At 43.8% G+C, this 18,464-nt stretch overlaps 2 protein-coding genes across 2 annotated transcripts; one reads left to right on the top strand and one right to left on the bottom strand.

The window, feature by feature from the left end:
• The first annotated feature begins 249 nt into the window (after positions 1–249).
• On the top strand, positions 250–5,394 carry LOC139648294 (retinol dehydrogenase 7-like). The gene is made up of 5 exons (XM_071524368.1): positions 250–301; positions 2,243–2,557; positions 3,326–3,584; positions 3,695–3,858; positions 3,992–5,394. Exons 2-5 carry the CDS (start codon positions 2,245–2,247, stop codon positions 4,213–4,215), a joined length of 960 nt encoding a protein of 319 aa, XP_071380469.1. The 5' UTR covers positions 250–301; positions 2,243–2,244; the 3' UTR covers positions 4,216–5,394.
• A 151-nt stretch (positions 5,395–5,545) lies between these two features.
• Positions 5,546–8,636, bottom strand: LOC139648313 (ATP synthase subunit beta, mitochondrial-like). The gene is made up of 6 exons (XM_071524393.1): positions 8,420–8,636; positions 8,084–8,258; positions 7,665–7,786; positions 7,322–7,506; positions 7,002–7,160; positions 5,546–6,414 (listed from the first exon to the last, which is right to left on the bottom strand). The coding sequence occupies exons 1-6, from the start codon at positions 8,634–8,636 to the stop codon at positions 6,262–6,264; spliced, it is 1,011 nt and encodes a 336-aa protein (XP_071380494.1). The 3' UTR covers positions 5,546–6,261.
• Positions 8,637–18,464: the final 9,828 nt, after the last annotated feature.

The raw sequence follows: 18,464 nt of genomic DNA, 5'->3' as shown, positions 1-18,464 counted from the left end.
TTTGACTATAGAACTTTTTTTCAAAATCGGTTGTAAAAGAAATCAGCATTATCACTGGTCTAAATTTAAATAATTAGAATTACTGTGTTTGTTTGTTGTTGCTTAGCGTTGTGTTTTCTGATAAATGACTTACAAGGATTATACACATTTTTGCCGTTTTCCTAAAGAGGTCAACGCCCTACACCAGGCATTGGTCAATACCAAGCATGTGACGCCCCTTGAACCTGATCGTAATCTGGGTGTGTTTTAATTCCTGAAGTTGTACCAGATTTGCAGCAGTCCTGGAAGACCTTCACAACAGGTAAGAGCGGCTTGTTTTTTTGTTTTGTTTTTTGCTCCAGACCTTTATTCGAGTCAAGCGACAGATGAAGAGAAAACAATGAGGACTTTGAATGAGGGTATGAATGGGATGTTTTTAATGACCGCTAAAGCATTCCAGACACACCGGCACTATTTTGCCATTAACCAGCAGTAAACTAGCAGTAAACTAGCCTATGGCATAAAAGGCAGTTAAGGGACTATTTTATTTTACTGACACATTTTGTTGACTACACCTCGAATTAACTAATTTCCATATAGGGAGCCATGTAGGCTAAGAGGCTATTAAACATTTCGGAACATTTCGGAACAAGTCAAACAAATATCAAACTGCAGAAGTGATAGTCTATAAATGTTTTAGCCTACATGGTATTTGGTAATCCATGAAGATAGGCAAAATATAAAATGCGTTGATCATTCATAAAGTGGTTCTTCAGTCCAGTTACCAGAAAGTGCACGTTGAGACAGGCAGAGATAGGGTCTACTGTTGGTTAGTCCTGCCAAGCAGTGTAACGCTACACTAGACCTATGTGTTGTGAAAGTGGATGATTTCCAAACTCACGCGCCATCATCAAATATTTGAGGAGCCAATTTACCAGGTATTGTGTTTCAACTAGTATCGAAGTAGTTACAATTCCAGTTTCAGTAAGAATGTTACAGTTACGAATCGAAAATAAATTGTCACTTTTGCAATTTGTCACTTTTGTCACTAAATGTAAACGTTGAAGTTAAATTGGCCACAAACCAGTTAGTTACATAAGTAACATTAGTCTTCGTCATCGTCCTCCACACACAGCTGAGAAATGAAGGCAACTGATTTATCCTGATTTATGAAGGAAAGAGAGGAGGCAACCGCTAATTTTAGGGATGTGTAACGAAAAAGTAAAGTAACGAGTACAGTAAGTTAAATAAGTAAGGTGGTTACCACATTCTCGTTACCTTTGAGGAGTGAGTAGACTATTAAAAATCACTGCATGAGTAGTTCAACGGTGGTCAGGTAGGATAGGGGAGAGCGGGGTAAGATGAGCAGGTTTTACTGAAATTGTTATCTTGGCAAGGAAAAATGAGACAGAACTAAAACAAATGCTCCCACCCACATTTCAGGTAAGAATGGTAAGAATGCAGATAAATGAAAGAAGAGTGAAAATACAACTTCTTAAAAAAGAACAAAAAAAACAGTCCCTTATGGCTCAATTTGCCCCAGGTTGGGGGTAAATTGATCCTAGCAAGTGGGTAAATGTATCTGCTTAGGGTCAAACTGAGCCACTGAATTATTCATGTTGGAGTCTGGATAAAATGCAAATAAACTATTTCTGTGTCAAATGGGATTCATCAATGTTGTCACTTTAAATCATCTTTATTAAAACTTTTTTTTGGTTATTTTTTTAATAGTTTTCTCAATAATTGTAGAACAGTAGTAAAATGTTCTTGCATGTTGTTTTGCAAACCAAAGCACAAGCTTGAGTTAAATGTGACATTACTTGACATTAAAAACTCTAAAACACTTCAACTACTGTTAGCACTACTACTACTGCTACTACTACCACTGTTGCTGCTTCTACTATTAGTACTACTTCAACACTTTGAATTTCACTTCAACTACTATTGCAACTATTACTTCAACTGAAACTACTACTTCAACTCACTTTCTTTAACTTTCTGTAACTGTTTCACTTTTTCTTTCACTCTTTTACTCTTTCAGAACCAGTGCTACTGCTACTGCTAATACTATGAACACATGGTGAGCCTGTAGGTCTTATTAATGTGTCATTACACTTCTAGCCAGAGTTTCTCCTCCTTTACATAACTTCGTATTGGCACACACCCTTCATACTCCTAGACAATGCTGAGGTCTGTGGTGAGTAAAAATGGGGCCAAAACACGGCAAAAAGATATGAAGCAGTTTCCCTCTTGTGTCCTGCAGTCATGTACCTGTACCTCCTGGGGCTGGTGGTCGTCTATTACCTGTACCGCTGGGTCAGGGAGATGCCCAGGGTCTCCGACAAGGCCGGCAAGTATGTGTACATCACCGGCTGTGACTCGGGCTTCGGCAACCTCCTGGCCCGGCACCTGGACAAGCTGGGCTTCAGAGTGATCGCCTCCTGCTACACAGAGAGAGGGGAGGAGGACCTGAAGAAGTCCTGCTCCGACAAGCTGATCACCACGCACCTGGACGTTAGAAACAACGACAGCGTCAGCAAAGTTGCGGCAATGATCAAGGAGAAAGTGGGGGAGCGCGGTGAGTGTTGAGTGTTAATGATGACAGACCACTTGTAACTATCTCTCTCACATATTTCCATTTAAATTTACAGCCATGGAATAACCAGTTTCTTCATTTGGGAGGAAAACAATGCTGTGACAGTATAAGTTGTTTCACATTGGTCTGGCTTGAATCCTTGTTATAGCAAGTGTAATAATGCTAAATACTGCTCTTTTGTAGGTATGCACAACCCCAACGTAACACACTGTGATATTTGATCCCTGCAGTCTACACAACCCACAACATTGTTACCAGCAGCCGGTCTTACTTTACTAAACAGACTCTGAAATATAATCAACATGCAGGAAAACCTTTGCTACTCCTTTTCACAGGAACACAGTATCACGTTGTACATTCTTTTCATAATGTACTAATGTACATAATGTGCTCAAGATTACATAAAATTAATTGGTGGTCAGTAAAACAGTATGGTACTCACTAGTTTGATACTGCACATAGATATTTGTTGAGAGATCTTGGTTAGACATATATAACCCCTTTTCCTGAAAGTGTATTACTTCTTCTTTTGTCTTTGAACCATTGACAACAAAGACACTGTAATGGTTTTAATGATGGAATTTGATGTACTCCATTTCTCTCTCTTGCTCACTTCATCCAGTGTAAACATAAATAAGGCAACAACAACAACTCCACTTCCTTCCATTACTAGAACTTCCGGTTAGTCATCCGTTATTACAGAAACTAGGCAGGTTGGTTGGGTAAATAACGGTTTAAAAACACTCCTAGGCCTTTGGGCTGTGGTGAACAACGCGGGCGTTGGCACTCCCTCTGCCCCTTGCGATTGGCTGACCATCGACGACTACAAGTCCATGCTGGATGTGAACTTGAACGGGGTGATCGCCGTGACGCTGAGTGTCCTGCCGCTGATTAAGAAGGCCAGGGGGAGGGTGGTCAACGTCGCCAGCGTGTTCGGGAGGATCAGTGTGGTGGGAGGCCCGTACGCCATCTCCAAGTACGGGGTGGAGGCCTTCAACGACAGCCTCAGGTGAGTCACACAATTTATCAATACACAATGACAAGATTTTTTCCTTCAAATACAATCAGCCACATTGATCACATTGAACACATTGATCGAGGAGCTTTTTTTTTTTTTAGGTTAAATATGATTCCTTTTGGTGTCAAGGTCCTCTGTATTGAGCCAGGCTTCTTCAAGACAAATGTGACTGACCATAATATGCTGCTCAAAAATGTGAAGATGCTGTGGGACAAAATGACCCAGGAGGTCAGAGATGACTATGGGGCTGATTATCTAGATAAGGGTAAGACTGGACAATTTCATTTGGTGTATTGTTTTTGGTTTTTTGGTTTTTTAACTGAAGAAATCTGAAACATCCTATTCGGTTTAAATGACACAGATAAAGTTACAATGTGTGGCATTGTTTTCCCTCCTAGTGGATAAGATGATGAAGCAGAAGCTGGCCAAGATAGTTGATGCGGACCTGATGAAGGTGGTCAGCTGTATGGAGCATGCCGTGTCTGCAGTCCGGCCCCGGACCCGCTACTCCTCCGGCTGGGACGCCAAGCTCTTCTGGCTGCCGCTGTCCTACATGCCAAGCTGCTTGTCCGATTACCTCATGTCCAAAGAGGCCATTCCCATCGCAAAGTCTGTCCGATAAGGCCCATACTAATATAATGAGGATATTTGGTCTTAAGATGTGCCTGTTTTTATCCATTTCCCCACAGGCCGTAATACAGGCCATGCAACTGACCAATGTATTCATGTATTTTTTTAATTCCTAGCCAAAGCCATATTCCAAATTCACTATTGAAGAGCCAACATTTGTTTGATGAGCAATATTGTGACATAAATAATACCACTTAAAACTATACTTTGTTTGCTTGCCTCCTCTAGAGCAAGGACTTCATATATGTTGTCATTTGTAAAGAATTGTGCAGCTACATGAGGCTTTCTCACAAAAAGCAGGAAGGGCTGGGCAAATTGAAAACCAACTTATCTGCAGGTAGATTGAGGCTTGTTCCAACTTATCTAGGCCTTGGGATGATAGGTGTGTGTGAAAGGTTAAGGATACAGCAATAAATATCTAACCCGCAATTCAACAAAGAAATGATTAACAAATGTGCAGAAATTGCAGGAGAAAATTGGTGTTGCTTAAATTCTAAAAGGATTATAAGTAAGATTAGTACAGTGTCAAAGTTCAGTATAACAAGCGTCTAAAATGTATGTGCAAAAATGCATACCTTAAACACTTACACACAGTACATTTTTGAAATGTTTTCATTCCATGTTCATCCTCTTCTATAATGAGCAGCACCTAGCATTTCTCAGCCATCAGTCATGAGGAAAAAACTTAATTAACTCTCCATAGTGGGCTTGTACCCAAACAGCTCAATGTTACCTTAGTTCATTTTTGTGTTTGATGTGTAAGTGGGTAATTTTAGGCAATTGACCTTTGTCCTAAACTAAGAGCTCCAGCTAGAGTTGGACATGAGCCAACAGTGGGGAAGTTCAACACTTTGAGAATTGACCATAGTTATCAATAGTGAATGAAATTTAGGCCTACTTGTTTAAGTGCTCTGAAATTCTTTCATAGGATTCCCAACAGTGATTAATGTAATAAACTGCACTCATAATCCACCACTGCAGCCCTGGGCAATATGAGGTAGACTTTGTGAATATGAAATCATTTTACAGCCTCAATATTGTAGAAGGAACACTGTTGTCTTAATTACGGGCAATGATAAGCCTCTTCGGCAGCAACAATCTTAATTGTCAGTGTATTGTTTTTATCATTTGATTTATTGACACCCAGTACTGCAATTCTCAAGTGTTGTTTCTGTGATTCAGGCTGTGACAGCAACAAGTTTGTCATGAATCAAAAACCCACAGAGTGAAGTTTCTTAAACAGAAATCCTGACAATTAGTATTAGGAAACAACGTATGTCACCGCAAAGTCTGTGAACTAGAAACAAAAACAACACTTCCCATCTTTGTCAACTGCTTTATTTCAGTTTGTGACAATGAACTGCGACAGTACAGCTAGCTCAACATGGCCCATGAGTGCCATCTTGTGGTCAAAGTGGATGAGGACAGCCATTTCATGAAACAACCCATTAGGAACAAGATTTTCTTCACTACAACATATTAAAAGCCTAGGAAATATACAGTTGACACAAGTTGTAGTTTTATGTAAAGACAGACCTTTATTCCATCTCTTTTTCATTGGAAACATTAAATAGAACTTTTCTTTCAAGATGACATGACAGGTACATCTGCATTGTGACATGTTTTACAAACCAAGTGCTCCTACCACACGACCCCTCCTTCCTTTCCCCTTTTCCTCAATTTCTTAAACAGTTAGATTGTTTAGACGTTTATGAGTGCTCCTCAGCCAGCTTCGCGGCCTTCTGAAGGCTTCTTGAGGCTTCGTCACTTTAACATGCTAGTACTAGCCTTCTTGTTGCCGCAATACTATATGATCAGAGTAAATCAATGGTTTTAGCCAGTATTCTCCCATCACCAATTTGTCGTTTCAAATACATGCTCCTAAAAGGCCAAGTACCTGTAACACTGTCATAGCATGGCATCTGTTGGCAATGATGAAGTACTATATAACAGTTTAGTATCCATTATTCTACAGCCATTACCAATGTCCTTAAGATGTTTTTGCAAGTGCATGTAATGCCATGACACAGCTAGAGTGTCAAATGAACTTCTTGAGCTCTTTGCTTACCTGCACAGAGGTGATTGAACCCTTCTTGGTGGTGGTGATTCTCTCCTGCATGGTACCCATGTCAGTGGCCAGAGTGGGCTGGTAACCCACAGCGGAGGGGATACGACCCAGCAGGGCAGACACCTGAGAGGTCAGGAGAGGACTTGGTATTAGGATGTGCAAAAGTCTATTTTTTTCCCCCATGGCTGACTAGTCAATGGATGGTCTGAATGACGAACTTGACTAGTTGGTGTAAACAAGCGAAAATTCAACATAAGCTTATTTGGCTATGGGCAAAATAACTTATTAACCACAAAACAAGCCTTTACTTAAATATAGGTAATAGGTTAAATATGTCATTATATAATTTGACATTTTTACATGCAAGCATGTACATACATGTGGAAGATATTGATTATACGAAGCATTTCCAAATCAAGTCAGTCTGATAAAACATCAAATGCAAACATTGAGATCCTCATGATCGAATTATTGACACATCCCTAACTTGGTATCAGCATCAAGCATTAGATGTTTTTATCTTCACCAACCTTTGGTGTCTAGACAGGGATGTCAGAGTGTTAACTAAGTTGCATTTTAATCCAAATTTGTCAACTGCAACATTAGAGACTCCCTGTTTATCACAATAAACTAATCCCATAACATTTCTGTAAAACTTTGCCTCTGCAACTTGGCCACTGGTAGACAAACTATTTTGGGACTGTACGGACCTCAGAGCCAGCCTGTGTGAAGCGGAAGATGTTGTCGATGAAGAGCAGCACATCCTGACCCTCCTGGTCACGGAAATACTCGGCCACAGTCAGTCCAGTCAGAGCCACTCTGGCACGGGCGCCTGGGGGCTCGTTCATCTGTCCGTACACCAGCGCCACCTAGTGGGGAGGAGAGTGGAGGTCAGGTACAGATATCTGTCAACATTCACAAGGACATGGGGTCACTGTCAAACCCACCCTTCCAATTAAAGACCAATAGTCATGTTTTACTACTCAGGGCTAGTTTACTTTTTCTTATGGAGGCTTGCTACAATCCTCACCTTGGAGGTGGTGTCCTTCAGGTTGATGACACCAGACTCAATCATTTCATGGTACAAGTCATTTCCCTCACGGGTGCGCTCTCCCACTCCGGCGAACACCGAGTAACCACCATGGGCCTTGGCCACATTGTTGATCAGCTCCATGATCAATACAGTCTTGCCCACACCGGCACCACCGAACAGACCTGTGCCGATAAAAAACATGGCAGATAAGCATTACACACTGATTTTATATTGCAAAGTCACTACAAACATCCCAAGTATTCAAATCGGTCCCATTAATCCTGTACATTATCCTGCCAAAGTTTGTCGCACACATGAACAAAACTTCTATCGCACATACCGATCTTTCCTCCCTTGGCGTAGGGGGCCAGCAGGTCGACCACCTTAATGCCAGTTACCAGAATCTCCTGCTCCACACTCATGTCAGTGAATTCAGGGGCCTCAGCGTGGATGGGGGCAGTCCTGGGAAAAACATTGTTTTCCAGTCACTTCATCTATATATGACTAATAAATCAAACAGCAAAATTAGAAGCAAGTTGCAGACCAATAGACATTTGCACCCTCTATCGTCACCATGTCTTCTACCTAATGCCTACTGCATCACTGCTGCCCTTGTATTGCTTTGCTGCATGTTAGATTGTTTTTATATTGACCTTGCTTTTGTACTTTCATTTTCAATCCCGTCTTCTCTCAAGCCTCATGAAATGCAACAAATTAACTATAATTGGAATTGTGCAGTTATGCAAAACATGAACTCACTGCTTGGTGGAGATGGGACCCCTCTCGTCGATGGGCTCACCGATGACATTCATGATTCTGCCCAGGGTTTCGGGACCCACTGGGATTCTGATGGGGGCACCAGTGTCCTGGACTCCCTGTCCACGGACCAGACCCTCGGTACCATCCATAGCAATGGTACGCACTGTGTTCTCTCCTGAGGACACGACAGAAACAGGATTCAAATATTGAATTGCTACTGTACAGTCTTCCAGTCAATGAACAGCCCTTTTACTGCATTTTACCCAGTTACAGCAGCAGTCACACACCTGACCCATGTAAGTACAAAGACTGCAGGCTATATCCGAAGATGCTCACCAAGATGCTGTGCTACCTCCAGGACTAGCCTGGACTCACGGCCGGTGACTTCCAGGGCGTTGAGGATGGGAGGGAGGCCCTCGTCAAACTGGATGTCGACGACGGCACCGATGACAGCCACAATGCGCCCGGTGGCGACGGCAGCAGCGGCGGCTGGTGCGACATAGTCTCTGCCTGTCGAAGTAATCCAGTGGAAAAGTGAGCATTTAACATTCATTCCGCTCAACTGAAATCGCCACTCTAGCTAGCTCTAGCTCTAGATTTAAAAAACGTCACGTTTGCGCGCACCCCGTTTGATAGGTAAAACTAGCTCGAATTACCAGAAACAGGACTTCCGGTTTGTCCGTTTAGCCTTCCAAATAAAAGCGCAAGATTTTAAAATAAACATCGAACAAAAAGTTCGGAATTTGTGTGATTTGTGTTTGGTAGATTATTTCTCTGTTGTAACAATGCTTCTTGGCAATACAATTTATACCGTTGGAAAGCCTGTTTATTTCCCTTTTAAATGGTGCCTCATTTGTAAGGAACATGCATTTGTGGGATGAGCAGCACAGCTGAGTATGTGGGTTGCGCTCATGTAAAATTTGCCAAATCTTCTCTGCCAATGCCAAAGAGCTTATTAGTGTGCTTGCTTCAGCAAGCAAACTATTGTTATTCTCCTTACTTATTATTATTTTTCTTCCGGACACTTTTTTAAACTTTAATGCGGCTTGAATCGTTTGAGCTATCGACGCGGTTCAAACTCTCAAACGTTCAGCATGTTCGGGAATAGCGTGCTATTACTTTTATAAGCATTCCGATGTTTAGTTTTTTCGCAATTTACGTTTAAACGCGATTTTTTTCCCCATAGAAATGAATGGCGGAATGTTCAGATCGCTAGAGTGCGTGATGTCATCCCCACTCTAGCAACTCTTCAGACTTCAGATGCTGTGATTTTTAACTGAATATTCAAATTCCTTAAACTGTCATGACTCCCACAATTTTCACAGTATATATACATTTTATATGTCAAACTGTTCAGCTACTCCTTCTGCCACTCACAATGTAAATATCTAAGTCATAACATTTATACTTTTTGAGTTAGGGACGTTTGTTCAACACCAGTCGAAAACTGTGTTTTACAGCAATTTTCACTCCTTTGAACAGCTGTGTCTGTGACACATTTCTAAACTGTCACTATTCCCACAATTTTGACAGCACTTGGGTTTTACAGTCATTTTGCCGACTTTAAACAGCTTTGTCTTTCTGCATATTCAGTATTTAAACTGTAGTAGTTCCCACAATTTTCACCTTACAAACATATATTATATATCAAAATGTTCACACACGTCTTCTCACAATGTAAATATCCAAGTGATGGCATTTGTAGTTTTTGAGCTATGATGGTTTGTTCAACACTACTGCTATACTGTTGTTGGCTTTTATGAACAGATTTTTCCTGTTTACACATATTTGAACTGTCACAATTTCCACAATTTTAAGACTACATGCATATATTACACACTAAAATGTTCAGCCAGTCCTGCTCTTTCTCACAATGTAAATATCTGAGTGATGGGATTTGTAGTTTTTGAATTATGAGCGTTTGAGCTCCACTTGCGCCTCTGCTGCAGCTCTAATGCAGCTGTCCTGCTCTCTGCACTTCTCCATTTTCATACACATGCTGGGGCCAAACCCACTCTCTCTCTCTCTCTGTTAATACTGCTACTGCTAATGCTTCTACTTCTAATACTACTAGTACTGCTACTACTACTACTACTACTACTTCTAATACTGCTGCTACTACTACTACTACTACTAGTTCTAATACTGCTACTACTACTAATGCTACTACTACTACTTTTAATACTGCTACTAGTATTACTACTTCTACCACTGCTACTGCTACTACTACTTCTAATACTGCTACTTCTAACACTGCTACTGCTACATTTACTATTTCTAATACTGCTACTACTAGTACTTCTAATACTAGTAGCGTTCCTACTACTGTTCAGTTACACATTTTAACTGCTTCAAACAGTGAAACTTCTGTGTTGTAGTACTACTCCTACTACTGCAGCTACTACAGTTTCAGCAGTCTCTCTACTCCACTCTAGCTGTTTTATAGACTTGCACTGGCTTTCACTTACTCTTTCTACTGATACTACTACAACTTCAGCTACTACTTCAAACACTTTCACACTTTTACTCTTTCTACAGATACTACTACAACTGTAACTTCAGCTACTACTTCAAACACTTTCACTCTTGCTACTGATAGTACTACAACTATAACTTCAGCTACTACTTCAAACACCAGATGGAAATACTCAAAATGTACAGACATTTAAACTCTTTGTAATGAAATTCAACTGTCTTCAGCCTCCTCTTGCTGAAGCAAGCACACAAATTTTCTTCAGAAAATTTAACCTTTTCTAGTTCTGCTGTTGCTATTGACTCTTGTTTGGTGTTGTTTGGTGGATTGGATGATTGAAGTCTATCAGTAACAAGGAAGAAACAAGACATATTGGCAATTTTACAATTTATTCATTTAACAAACAGTCAGGAGCCTCAGTAGCGTGTGGAAGAACCATACACAGCCACAACAGCCTGGCACCTCCTCCTCATGCTGGTCACCAGCCTGGTCACACACTGCTGTGGGATGGCATTCCACTCCTCAACCAGGATTTGTCGCAAGTCAGCCAACGTGGTTGTGTCGGTCAATCTAGCACGAACAGCACGCCCAAGCTGATCCCATAAGTGTTCAATTGGGTTGAGGTCAGGACTGTTGGCAGGCCATTCCATTCTCTCTACTCCCAAATTCTGGAGGTAGTCTCTGATAAACCCCACTCTGTGGGGGCGAGCGTTGTCATCTTGGAGGATGGAGTTCGGTCCCAGACTGTGGAGATATGGGATCGCCACTGGTTGCAGAATCTCATCTCGATATCTCTCTGCATTGAGATTGCCTCCGATGATGACAAGCCTCGTTTTTCCAGTGATGGAGATGCCGCCCCACACCATCACACTGCCTCCACCAAAAGGTGTTACTCTATCGGTGCAGCAATCAGCATAGCGTTCTCCCCGTCTTCTCCACACTTTGACCCTATGATCCAACTTCCGTAGGCAGAATCTGGACTCAACGCTGAACATAACGTTCCTCCACATGTTCAGGTTCCAGTGCAGGTGTTGCCGACACCAGTGCAAACGGGCCTGACGGTGAAGGGCAGTCATGGCAGGCCTCCTGGCAGCCCCATGAGCCCGGAGATTGGCTGCGTGTGTAGTACAGCCTGAATGTCTGGGTCGGCCTGTTGTTCAACCATCCAGCCTTCATTCTGTTCCGGGGAGGCATCCTCTTGTCCCACTACCGCTAATGTAACAACCTCTGCCGCATTGGTGGTCGTCCTCCCTTGTAGTGCGCCAGTTGCAGGAAAGCTAGAGAGAGCATCCGCATTTGTGTTCTCCCTTCCGGCATGGTACTTCACTTCAAAGTCAAAGGATGCCAGCTGGGCCACCCAGCGCTGTTCCACTGCACCCAACTTTGCGGACTGTAAATGAGCAACAGGGTTATTGTCTGTATATACAATAAACTTAGCCCCAGTCAAATAGTCTTTGAATTTCTCCGTAATTGCCCACTTTAAGGCTAGCAGTTCCAATTTGAAAGAGCTGTAATTGGCATCGTTACGTTCGGTGGGATGTAAGCTCCGACTAGCATAAGCAATTACTCGCTCTTTACCTTCTTGGGCTTGAGCCAATACTGCTCCCAAACCTTGGTGGCTGGCATCTGTATAAAGAAGAAAAGGCCTGGAAAATAGGCAAGGATTGGGGCCTCTGTTAGTGTGTGTTTTAAGTTGTCGAAGGCTGCTTGGGCCTCTGCCGACCAACTTAAAGGACGGGAGCTCAACCGCTTATCATTTGGTATGCCAATTAGGAGCGAGTTTAGTGGTCGTGCGACCTTAGCGAACCCAGGGACAAACCGTCTGTAGTACCCGGCCAGGCCTAAGAAGGCCTTTAGTTCTTTGGCTGTAGTAGGGACTGGCCAATCAACAACAGCAGATACTTTTTCTGGGTCTGGCATAACTCCCTTTTGGTCAACTACATGGCCCAGGAATTTCACCTGTCTGTGGAAGAGCTTACACTTGTCAGGTCGCAACTTCAGGCCATGCCTCCATAGGCGCTCAAACACCGCCTCTAAGTGTTTCAGGTGTGTAGCAAAATCAGGGGAGTACACAATAATATCATCCAAGTAGACCAACAAAGACTCTGTTATTTGGCCACTGAGACACTGTTGCATTAGGCGCTGGAATGTTGCTGGTGCGTTGCACAGGCCAAAGGGCATGTGCTGAAACTCAAACAGACCTAGGGGGGTGGTGAAAGCGGTTTTCTCCCGGTCTTGTGGGTCTACCTCTACTTGCCAGTAACCGCTGGCGAGGTCCAAGGTGGAGAACCACTCTGCCTGGGTCATCGAGGTAAGGGTTTCTTCAATCCTAGGGAGCGGGAAAGCATCCTTGTGGGTCACAGAATTCAACTTTCTATAATCAACACAGAATCGCCAACTTCCATCTTTCTTCCTCACCATAACAATGGGAGCTGCCCAGGGGCTGGAACTTTCTGCTATAATGCCACCTTGCAACATACCTGCTAGGAGAGACCTCATGTCTCTATACAGAAGGGGTGGTAAAGGACGAAAACGTTCCCTTATGGGGGCTGCATCGCCTGTGGGTATGCAATGTTTCACCACGTCGGTCCTCCCGAAGTCTTCCTCGTGGGCAGAAAACACCTTCTCCCACTTGTGCAGCAGAGCCGCTAACTGACCCTGCTCATCCTGGGCCAGGTCCGGTCGATCAGCCAGCTTCAGCACTTCAAACACTTGATCTTCCTCCATCCCGTCACTGGCATCTATCAACCCCACCTCCACCACACCATCAGTACCAGGCTTCAGGCTGACATCACGTGCTCCATGGATGTCCATTTCATCTACCTGAAACTGCCTGCCCAGCTTCTGGTAGCGCCCTATGGAGACAGGGAAATCATGCAGGTTACGAATGCGGATGGGAACTCGACCTCGTCTTACTACTGATATTGTTCGAGCTGCTGCAACAGCACCGGGCTCCTGGAGTGCCTCAACCAGCCCGTAGTAGTCACGCCCTTCCATTCCAGCTTTGGCGCGTCCCCAGACTACCACTTCACTCCGGGCTGGTATGGTAACTCCCTGGCGGCGGGCTGGCCAGACATAACCCAGGAAACCATCTTCTGAGGTCACCACAGTTCTGCGGCACACTGCAAAGGCTTCCCTCCAGACACTCTGAAACTTAGGGTTCTGGCAAGAGAAAGACACTGGCCCATCTGGGTTTTGAAATACAGCATCCCAGCACGCTCGTACCACATTCATACCTATGATGAGGGGGTTAGACGAAAACTCATCTTCCACAACAAAAACTCCACGCTGGTTAATTTGGTGGCCCTCAATTTCAAAATCCATAGTAACGTAGCCCAGGCAGGGAATACAGAGACCATTGGCGGCTTTAAGCTTAATCATTGAGGGGAGTTCTTTAACAGCATACTCAGGGAAGTGCTTAGCAAAGACACCATGTTGTATTAAGGTAGTTTGTGAGCCAGTGTCCAACAGTCCTGTCATTTCAACACCGCCCATTACCACCGCAACATGTGGACATTATCCAATCAAAGCCGAAGTGGGCCCTTGTGATACATCCTCCTGCTCTAACCCCACCGCCTGGGCCTCGGTAGCGGGGGAGGTTAGTTTAAAGGCGGTGTAGGCTGACTACGGTCTCTACAGAATCGAGCAATGTGACCTGCTTGTCGGCAACGTCTGCAAATGGGCTTACCATCCGCTGACCACATATTGGAGGCTGCAGACACTTCTCGTCTATGGTCTGGCTTGCGCTGTGGGGCATAACCAGTTTGACATTGCGGGCTTCTTGGTTTGAGCTCTCTAAGGAGTTCTTGGGTCCAGTCCTTTAGCTGGTCTTTCAGTTCAATCATGATTTCTTGCTTCAGCTCAGCCTTCCAGTCAGCCTTCTGTTGGTGAGAGTGAAGATTATTGGTCCCCCCCACAGCTGTGCATATTACCTCCGACCACCGGTGTCCACATCCGTCCTCCTCTAAAAGTAGGGCCTCTTGTTGAAGGGCATCAAACGTTCCCTCTGGGTGTTGACGGGCATATCTCCTCAGTGCTTGTGTTAGGGGTCCCTCCTCCAGGCCGAGCAGGAACTGTTCTTTCAGGTGCTCATTGGGGGGGGCTCCGTCCGGGTTGTGTTGCTGCAGCCTGCAATACAGCTCCCTTAACCTGAGGACATAAGACTGTACAGGTTCATCTGGCTTCTGCCGGCACCCGTAAAACTGTGCTCTGGCCGCTGACACTGGGACCCGCCCTTTATAAATCTTGTCAAGTGCAACAAAAATTTTGGCAGCTGTATTACGCTCTTCCTCAGCTAAGACATGAATTTGTCTCTTCGCTACTCCGGTCAATGCCCCCATTAAAACACCCACTTTGTGTGGTTCTGTTAGCCCAGCATATTGCACAAGCCCCTGTAGCTGTTCTTTCCATTCCCCATATTTGAGTTCTGAATCAGGACCCCCAAACTTAGGCACCCATGGTGCACCAGGAAAAACAGGCATCATCATGTTTATGCTTTTAAAACAAAAAACAAAAACAAAACCCCTTGGTTAACTCTGCTCAAGCACCTGATCCTGCCGACAACGCCAGAAAAGTCTGTGCCGTGGCTAGGCCAACTCAATGGTTAAAATAAATATTAAGAACGTAAAAAGGATTAAAATGCCAACAACGCCACCTAGGAATTGGAAGGAGCCTAGGACTCCATTAAAAAACGGCTACACAGGTTCTTTTAATATCAGGGGTGAGCAGAGTTAAAACCACAACGCAGAGGTAACTAATTAAAAGGGTTTATTATGATAAAACAAATGTAAAAAGATAAAAATGTTTAGGAATCCTAAAATCTAAAAATAAAAGCACGCTAAAACATCCCCCTTATCAGTCCATTCAGTCAGTGTCTCGCCGTTGAAGGGATCACCAGTCCACACGAATGCCAGCACACGATGAATGTCGGCAGCCATGAAGCCCTCAGCGGTCTGTCTTCCTCCCCACGCCAACAGCTATGGCCGCCGCGGTCTCCTCTCCGGGGCTCCACTCGTTCGGGGTCCTGCAACAGATAACACCGCCAGTATCCTCCAGACACAACTCTAGCACACCACCTACTTGCCCGGCCCCACAGCCGGCCCTCTCGGTGTCCGCCGCAAAATACTGGTAACAAATACTCCCGGTTTTCCTGGGCGGCAACGTTACGCTACCGACCCAGGCTGGAGTATTCACGCGGAACGGACACGGGCTACTGCGCTTCGGGCTACCAGGGTGGCTCGTCTGCTGGACTGGTGGCTCGTCTGCTGGACTGGTGGCTCGTCTTCTGAGCTGCGGGTTCCGCAGGGGACGCCTTGCAGTTCTTTGTTGCTTCGCCTGCTCGCTCCTTCCTCTCTCTTTTAATCTCTGCCGTTTTCCAATTCACCAGCGCTCCACACCTGTTGCCAATTCGCTGATTGTTTTCTGGGTTGGTCTGTGCCTGTGTGCTTCAGGGCAGTCAGGAAAAAACACTTCCGCATGCGATAACAAGCAAAACCATAAAAACACAGCAATCCAATAAAACAACTGATTAAAAGAATCATTAAAAAACCACAGCAAAACAATAAAAGACATACAATCCAAAACATGCAAAAAGTAATTAAAACATGCATGAACCCATAGCACTGACCCCGTCACACGTGCAGTCTGTTCCGGATTGTCTGGGCCGAGAGCCGTGTGCCATATCGTCAAAGCCACACTGCAAACCTTGACTGCAAATCTGTAGAAGACAGCCTACGGTTCCTAAGTGCTGAAAGGGTGAGGAACCGGTCTTCTTGGGGTGTCGTCTTCTTGGGACGCCCACTTCGCGGTCTGTCTCTGACATCCCCCGTTTCATGGAACTTGGCCTTCAGTTTGGAGATGGTACTATGGCTCACTCCAAATAATGCCGCAACTTGCTTTTGTGGAACACCAGCTTGAAGTTGCCCTATCACACAGGCCTTATCAAGATCAGACAAACGTGGCATGCCGATTCTTGGAGCAGACACCAATTGACCACTGTAGCAGGGCCCATGCTCACAGGTGCTGCCAATCAGGTGCCAATCAGGTACCTGATTGTCAGCACCTGGGGGTACCGGAAGCTCAAAACAAGAGTCAATAGCAACAGCAGAATAAGCTGTTTGGCATTGGCAGAGAAGATTTGGCAAATTTTACATGAGCGCAACCCACATACTCAGCTGTGCTGCTCATCCCACAAATGCATGTTCCTTACAAATGAGGCACCATTTAAAAGGGAAATAAACAGGCTTTCCAACGGTATAAAATGTATTGCCAAGAAGCATTGTTACAACAGAGAAATAATCTACCAAACACAAATTTCCGAACTTTTTGTTCGATGTTTAGAAATACTGTTTTAAAGCAATTACTTTGTATTTAATTGTCAAATTCAATAAGTGAGCACCCATATTAATGTTTGATGCCGTAATAATAATGAATAATGCCATAAAATGTGCCATCTTTAACTATAAACACTGCATGTATTACACTGTGCAGAATACATACAGAACAGAGACTAAAGTGGACATAAAACATTAAACCGATTTTCTACTGGCATGAGGTGAGTAGATAATGACTGAATTTTCATTTTTGGGTGAACTATTCCTTTAACATGAGCAGAGTTGATGGTAGGTTGAGTGATGGACTGTCTGTATGTCTCAGTAGGAGTCTCACCGCTCTCAGAGATTTCTTGCCCTGCTCCACCAGCCAGTCAGTCATGTCCTCAGCTGTCAGCTCAGATGGGACCTGCTTTTGTTGCTGACGCCTCAAAAACTGCACCATCATTTGTTTCTACAACACAATAGAAAACATCAGATGTTCTCATGTATAATCATAGGAGACACTTTACCAGAATTTGTCAGGTGTTTTATTTTGTGCGGGCCTGAAACAAAAGTGGTTCTTACTTGTACTTGATAGTACTCCCACTCCCAGCAGAGCTGTACAGTCTCTCTGTACACCAGTACATTGAACAATACCTTTGAAGGAAATGTTTTATTTCTCTGTAGGGTCCTTTCCATAATGTTGTCAGACACTTATAATAACAATCTGAGCCTGTCAGTGGCAAAAACAAGCACTTTTAGTGGACATACAGACGGTTCGCATTTGCCCCATCTGATTACATTGCAGCCCGCTTCGCGGCGGCCGGCTGACACGCTCTCGCTCAATACTGGACCAATTTCAAAAAATGTTGTCCCCTTTAGTCACTTAGACACAAAAAGATGGGAAAATTGGGTCCAGGTTGAAAAATACCGAAATTACCCTTTAAGTAAAATCTCAGCAGACGCTTCCACAAACTTTAGCGTCACGGGACTGTTAGACTCTTAGTCTTGTTATGCTATGGCCTGTAGGTTCATAACTTATAAAAACAAAATCTCAATCTTCATCACTTTAGCTTTCTGGCTAACTTCATTGTAAACAAATCAAGTTATGCTTGAAGTCTCACAGGAAGAGAGATCTTCTGCCATTGAAAGTGCATTCTATTAATAGAATTGTAGGCCTATTTTACTTAACATACTGTATGCTAAAGCATTATTATGTGCACCAGACAGAGCTATCTACCGGAGGCACAGAGATGATTGTGGTGCTAATAGGCTACTCTCGTCATTCGCATGTTGCAAGGGCACCAACTCACCTGAGAACTGCTGGTCAGGGATTATGGCTGAAACTAGTGCCTCTAGCTATACATAGACACTCAAATTATGCATGTGTTCCTAGTAGATTGGCACTTTAGCATACACTAGTGATAGAGTGACAGTAGGCTCCTATTAACACTACCGAGGCCAAGCCACCGTCAATTAAATCCTGTTTCGAGTGTTAGAACTGAAATCTCTCAGCTTTCTAAATGTGTTAGACTTTCAAAGTCATGTAAGGAAATAGTGGTTATGCTTTACTTCCTTCAGTTGACAGGTAGTTTTA

The sequence above is a fragment of the Centroberyx affinis genome, unplaced genomic scaffold, assembly GCF_046629955.1.
Source record: "Centroberyx affinis isolate AG114_WGS23_722 - 3 ecotype Tasmania unplaced genomic scaffold, CSIRO-AGI_Caff_v1 ptg001190l_1, whole genome shotgun sequence".
NCBI classification, from domain to species: domain Eukaryota; kingdom Metazoa; phylum Chordata; class Actinopteri; order Beryciformes; family Berycidae; genus Centroberyx; species Centroberyx affinis.
This window is presented reverse-complemented; position numbering and strand designations above follow the sequence as displayed.

What these genes read in the sequence shown, in the direction of transcription:
- LOC139648294 (XM_071524368.1), top strand. Translation starts at nt 2,245, where the DNA reads ATGTACCTGTACCTCCTGGGGCTGGTGGTCGTCTATTACCTGTACCGC. An exon ending in GCCTTCAACGACAGCCTCAG is followed by an intron (nt 3,585 to 3,694) that starts GTGAGTCACACA and finishes TTTTTTTTTTAG; the next exon opens with GTTAAATATGATTCCTTTTG. An exon ending in GGCTGATTATCTAGATAAGG is followed by an intron (nt 3,859 to 3,991) that starts GTAAGACTGGAC and finishes TTTCCCTCCTAG; the next exon opens with TGGATAAGATGATGAAGCAG.
- LOC139648313 (XM_071524393.1), bottom strand. Translation starts at nt 8,636, where the DNA reads ATGAATGTTAAATGCTCACTTTTCCACTGGATTACTTCGACAGGCAGA. An exon ending in GGAGGTAGCACAGCATCTTG is followed by an intron (nt 8,259 to 8,419) that starts GTGAGCATCTTC and finishes TCGTGTCCTCAG; the next exon opens with GAGAGAACACAGTGCGTACC. An exon ending in GGTCCCATCTCCACCAAGCA is followed by an intron (nt 7,787 to 8,083) that starts GTGAGTTCATGT and finishes TGTTTTTCCCAG; the next exon opens with GACTGCCCCCATCCACGCTG.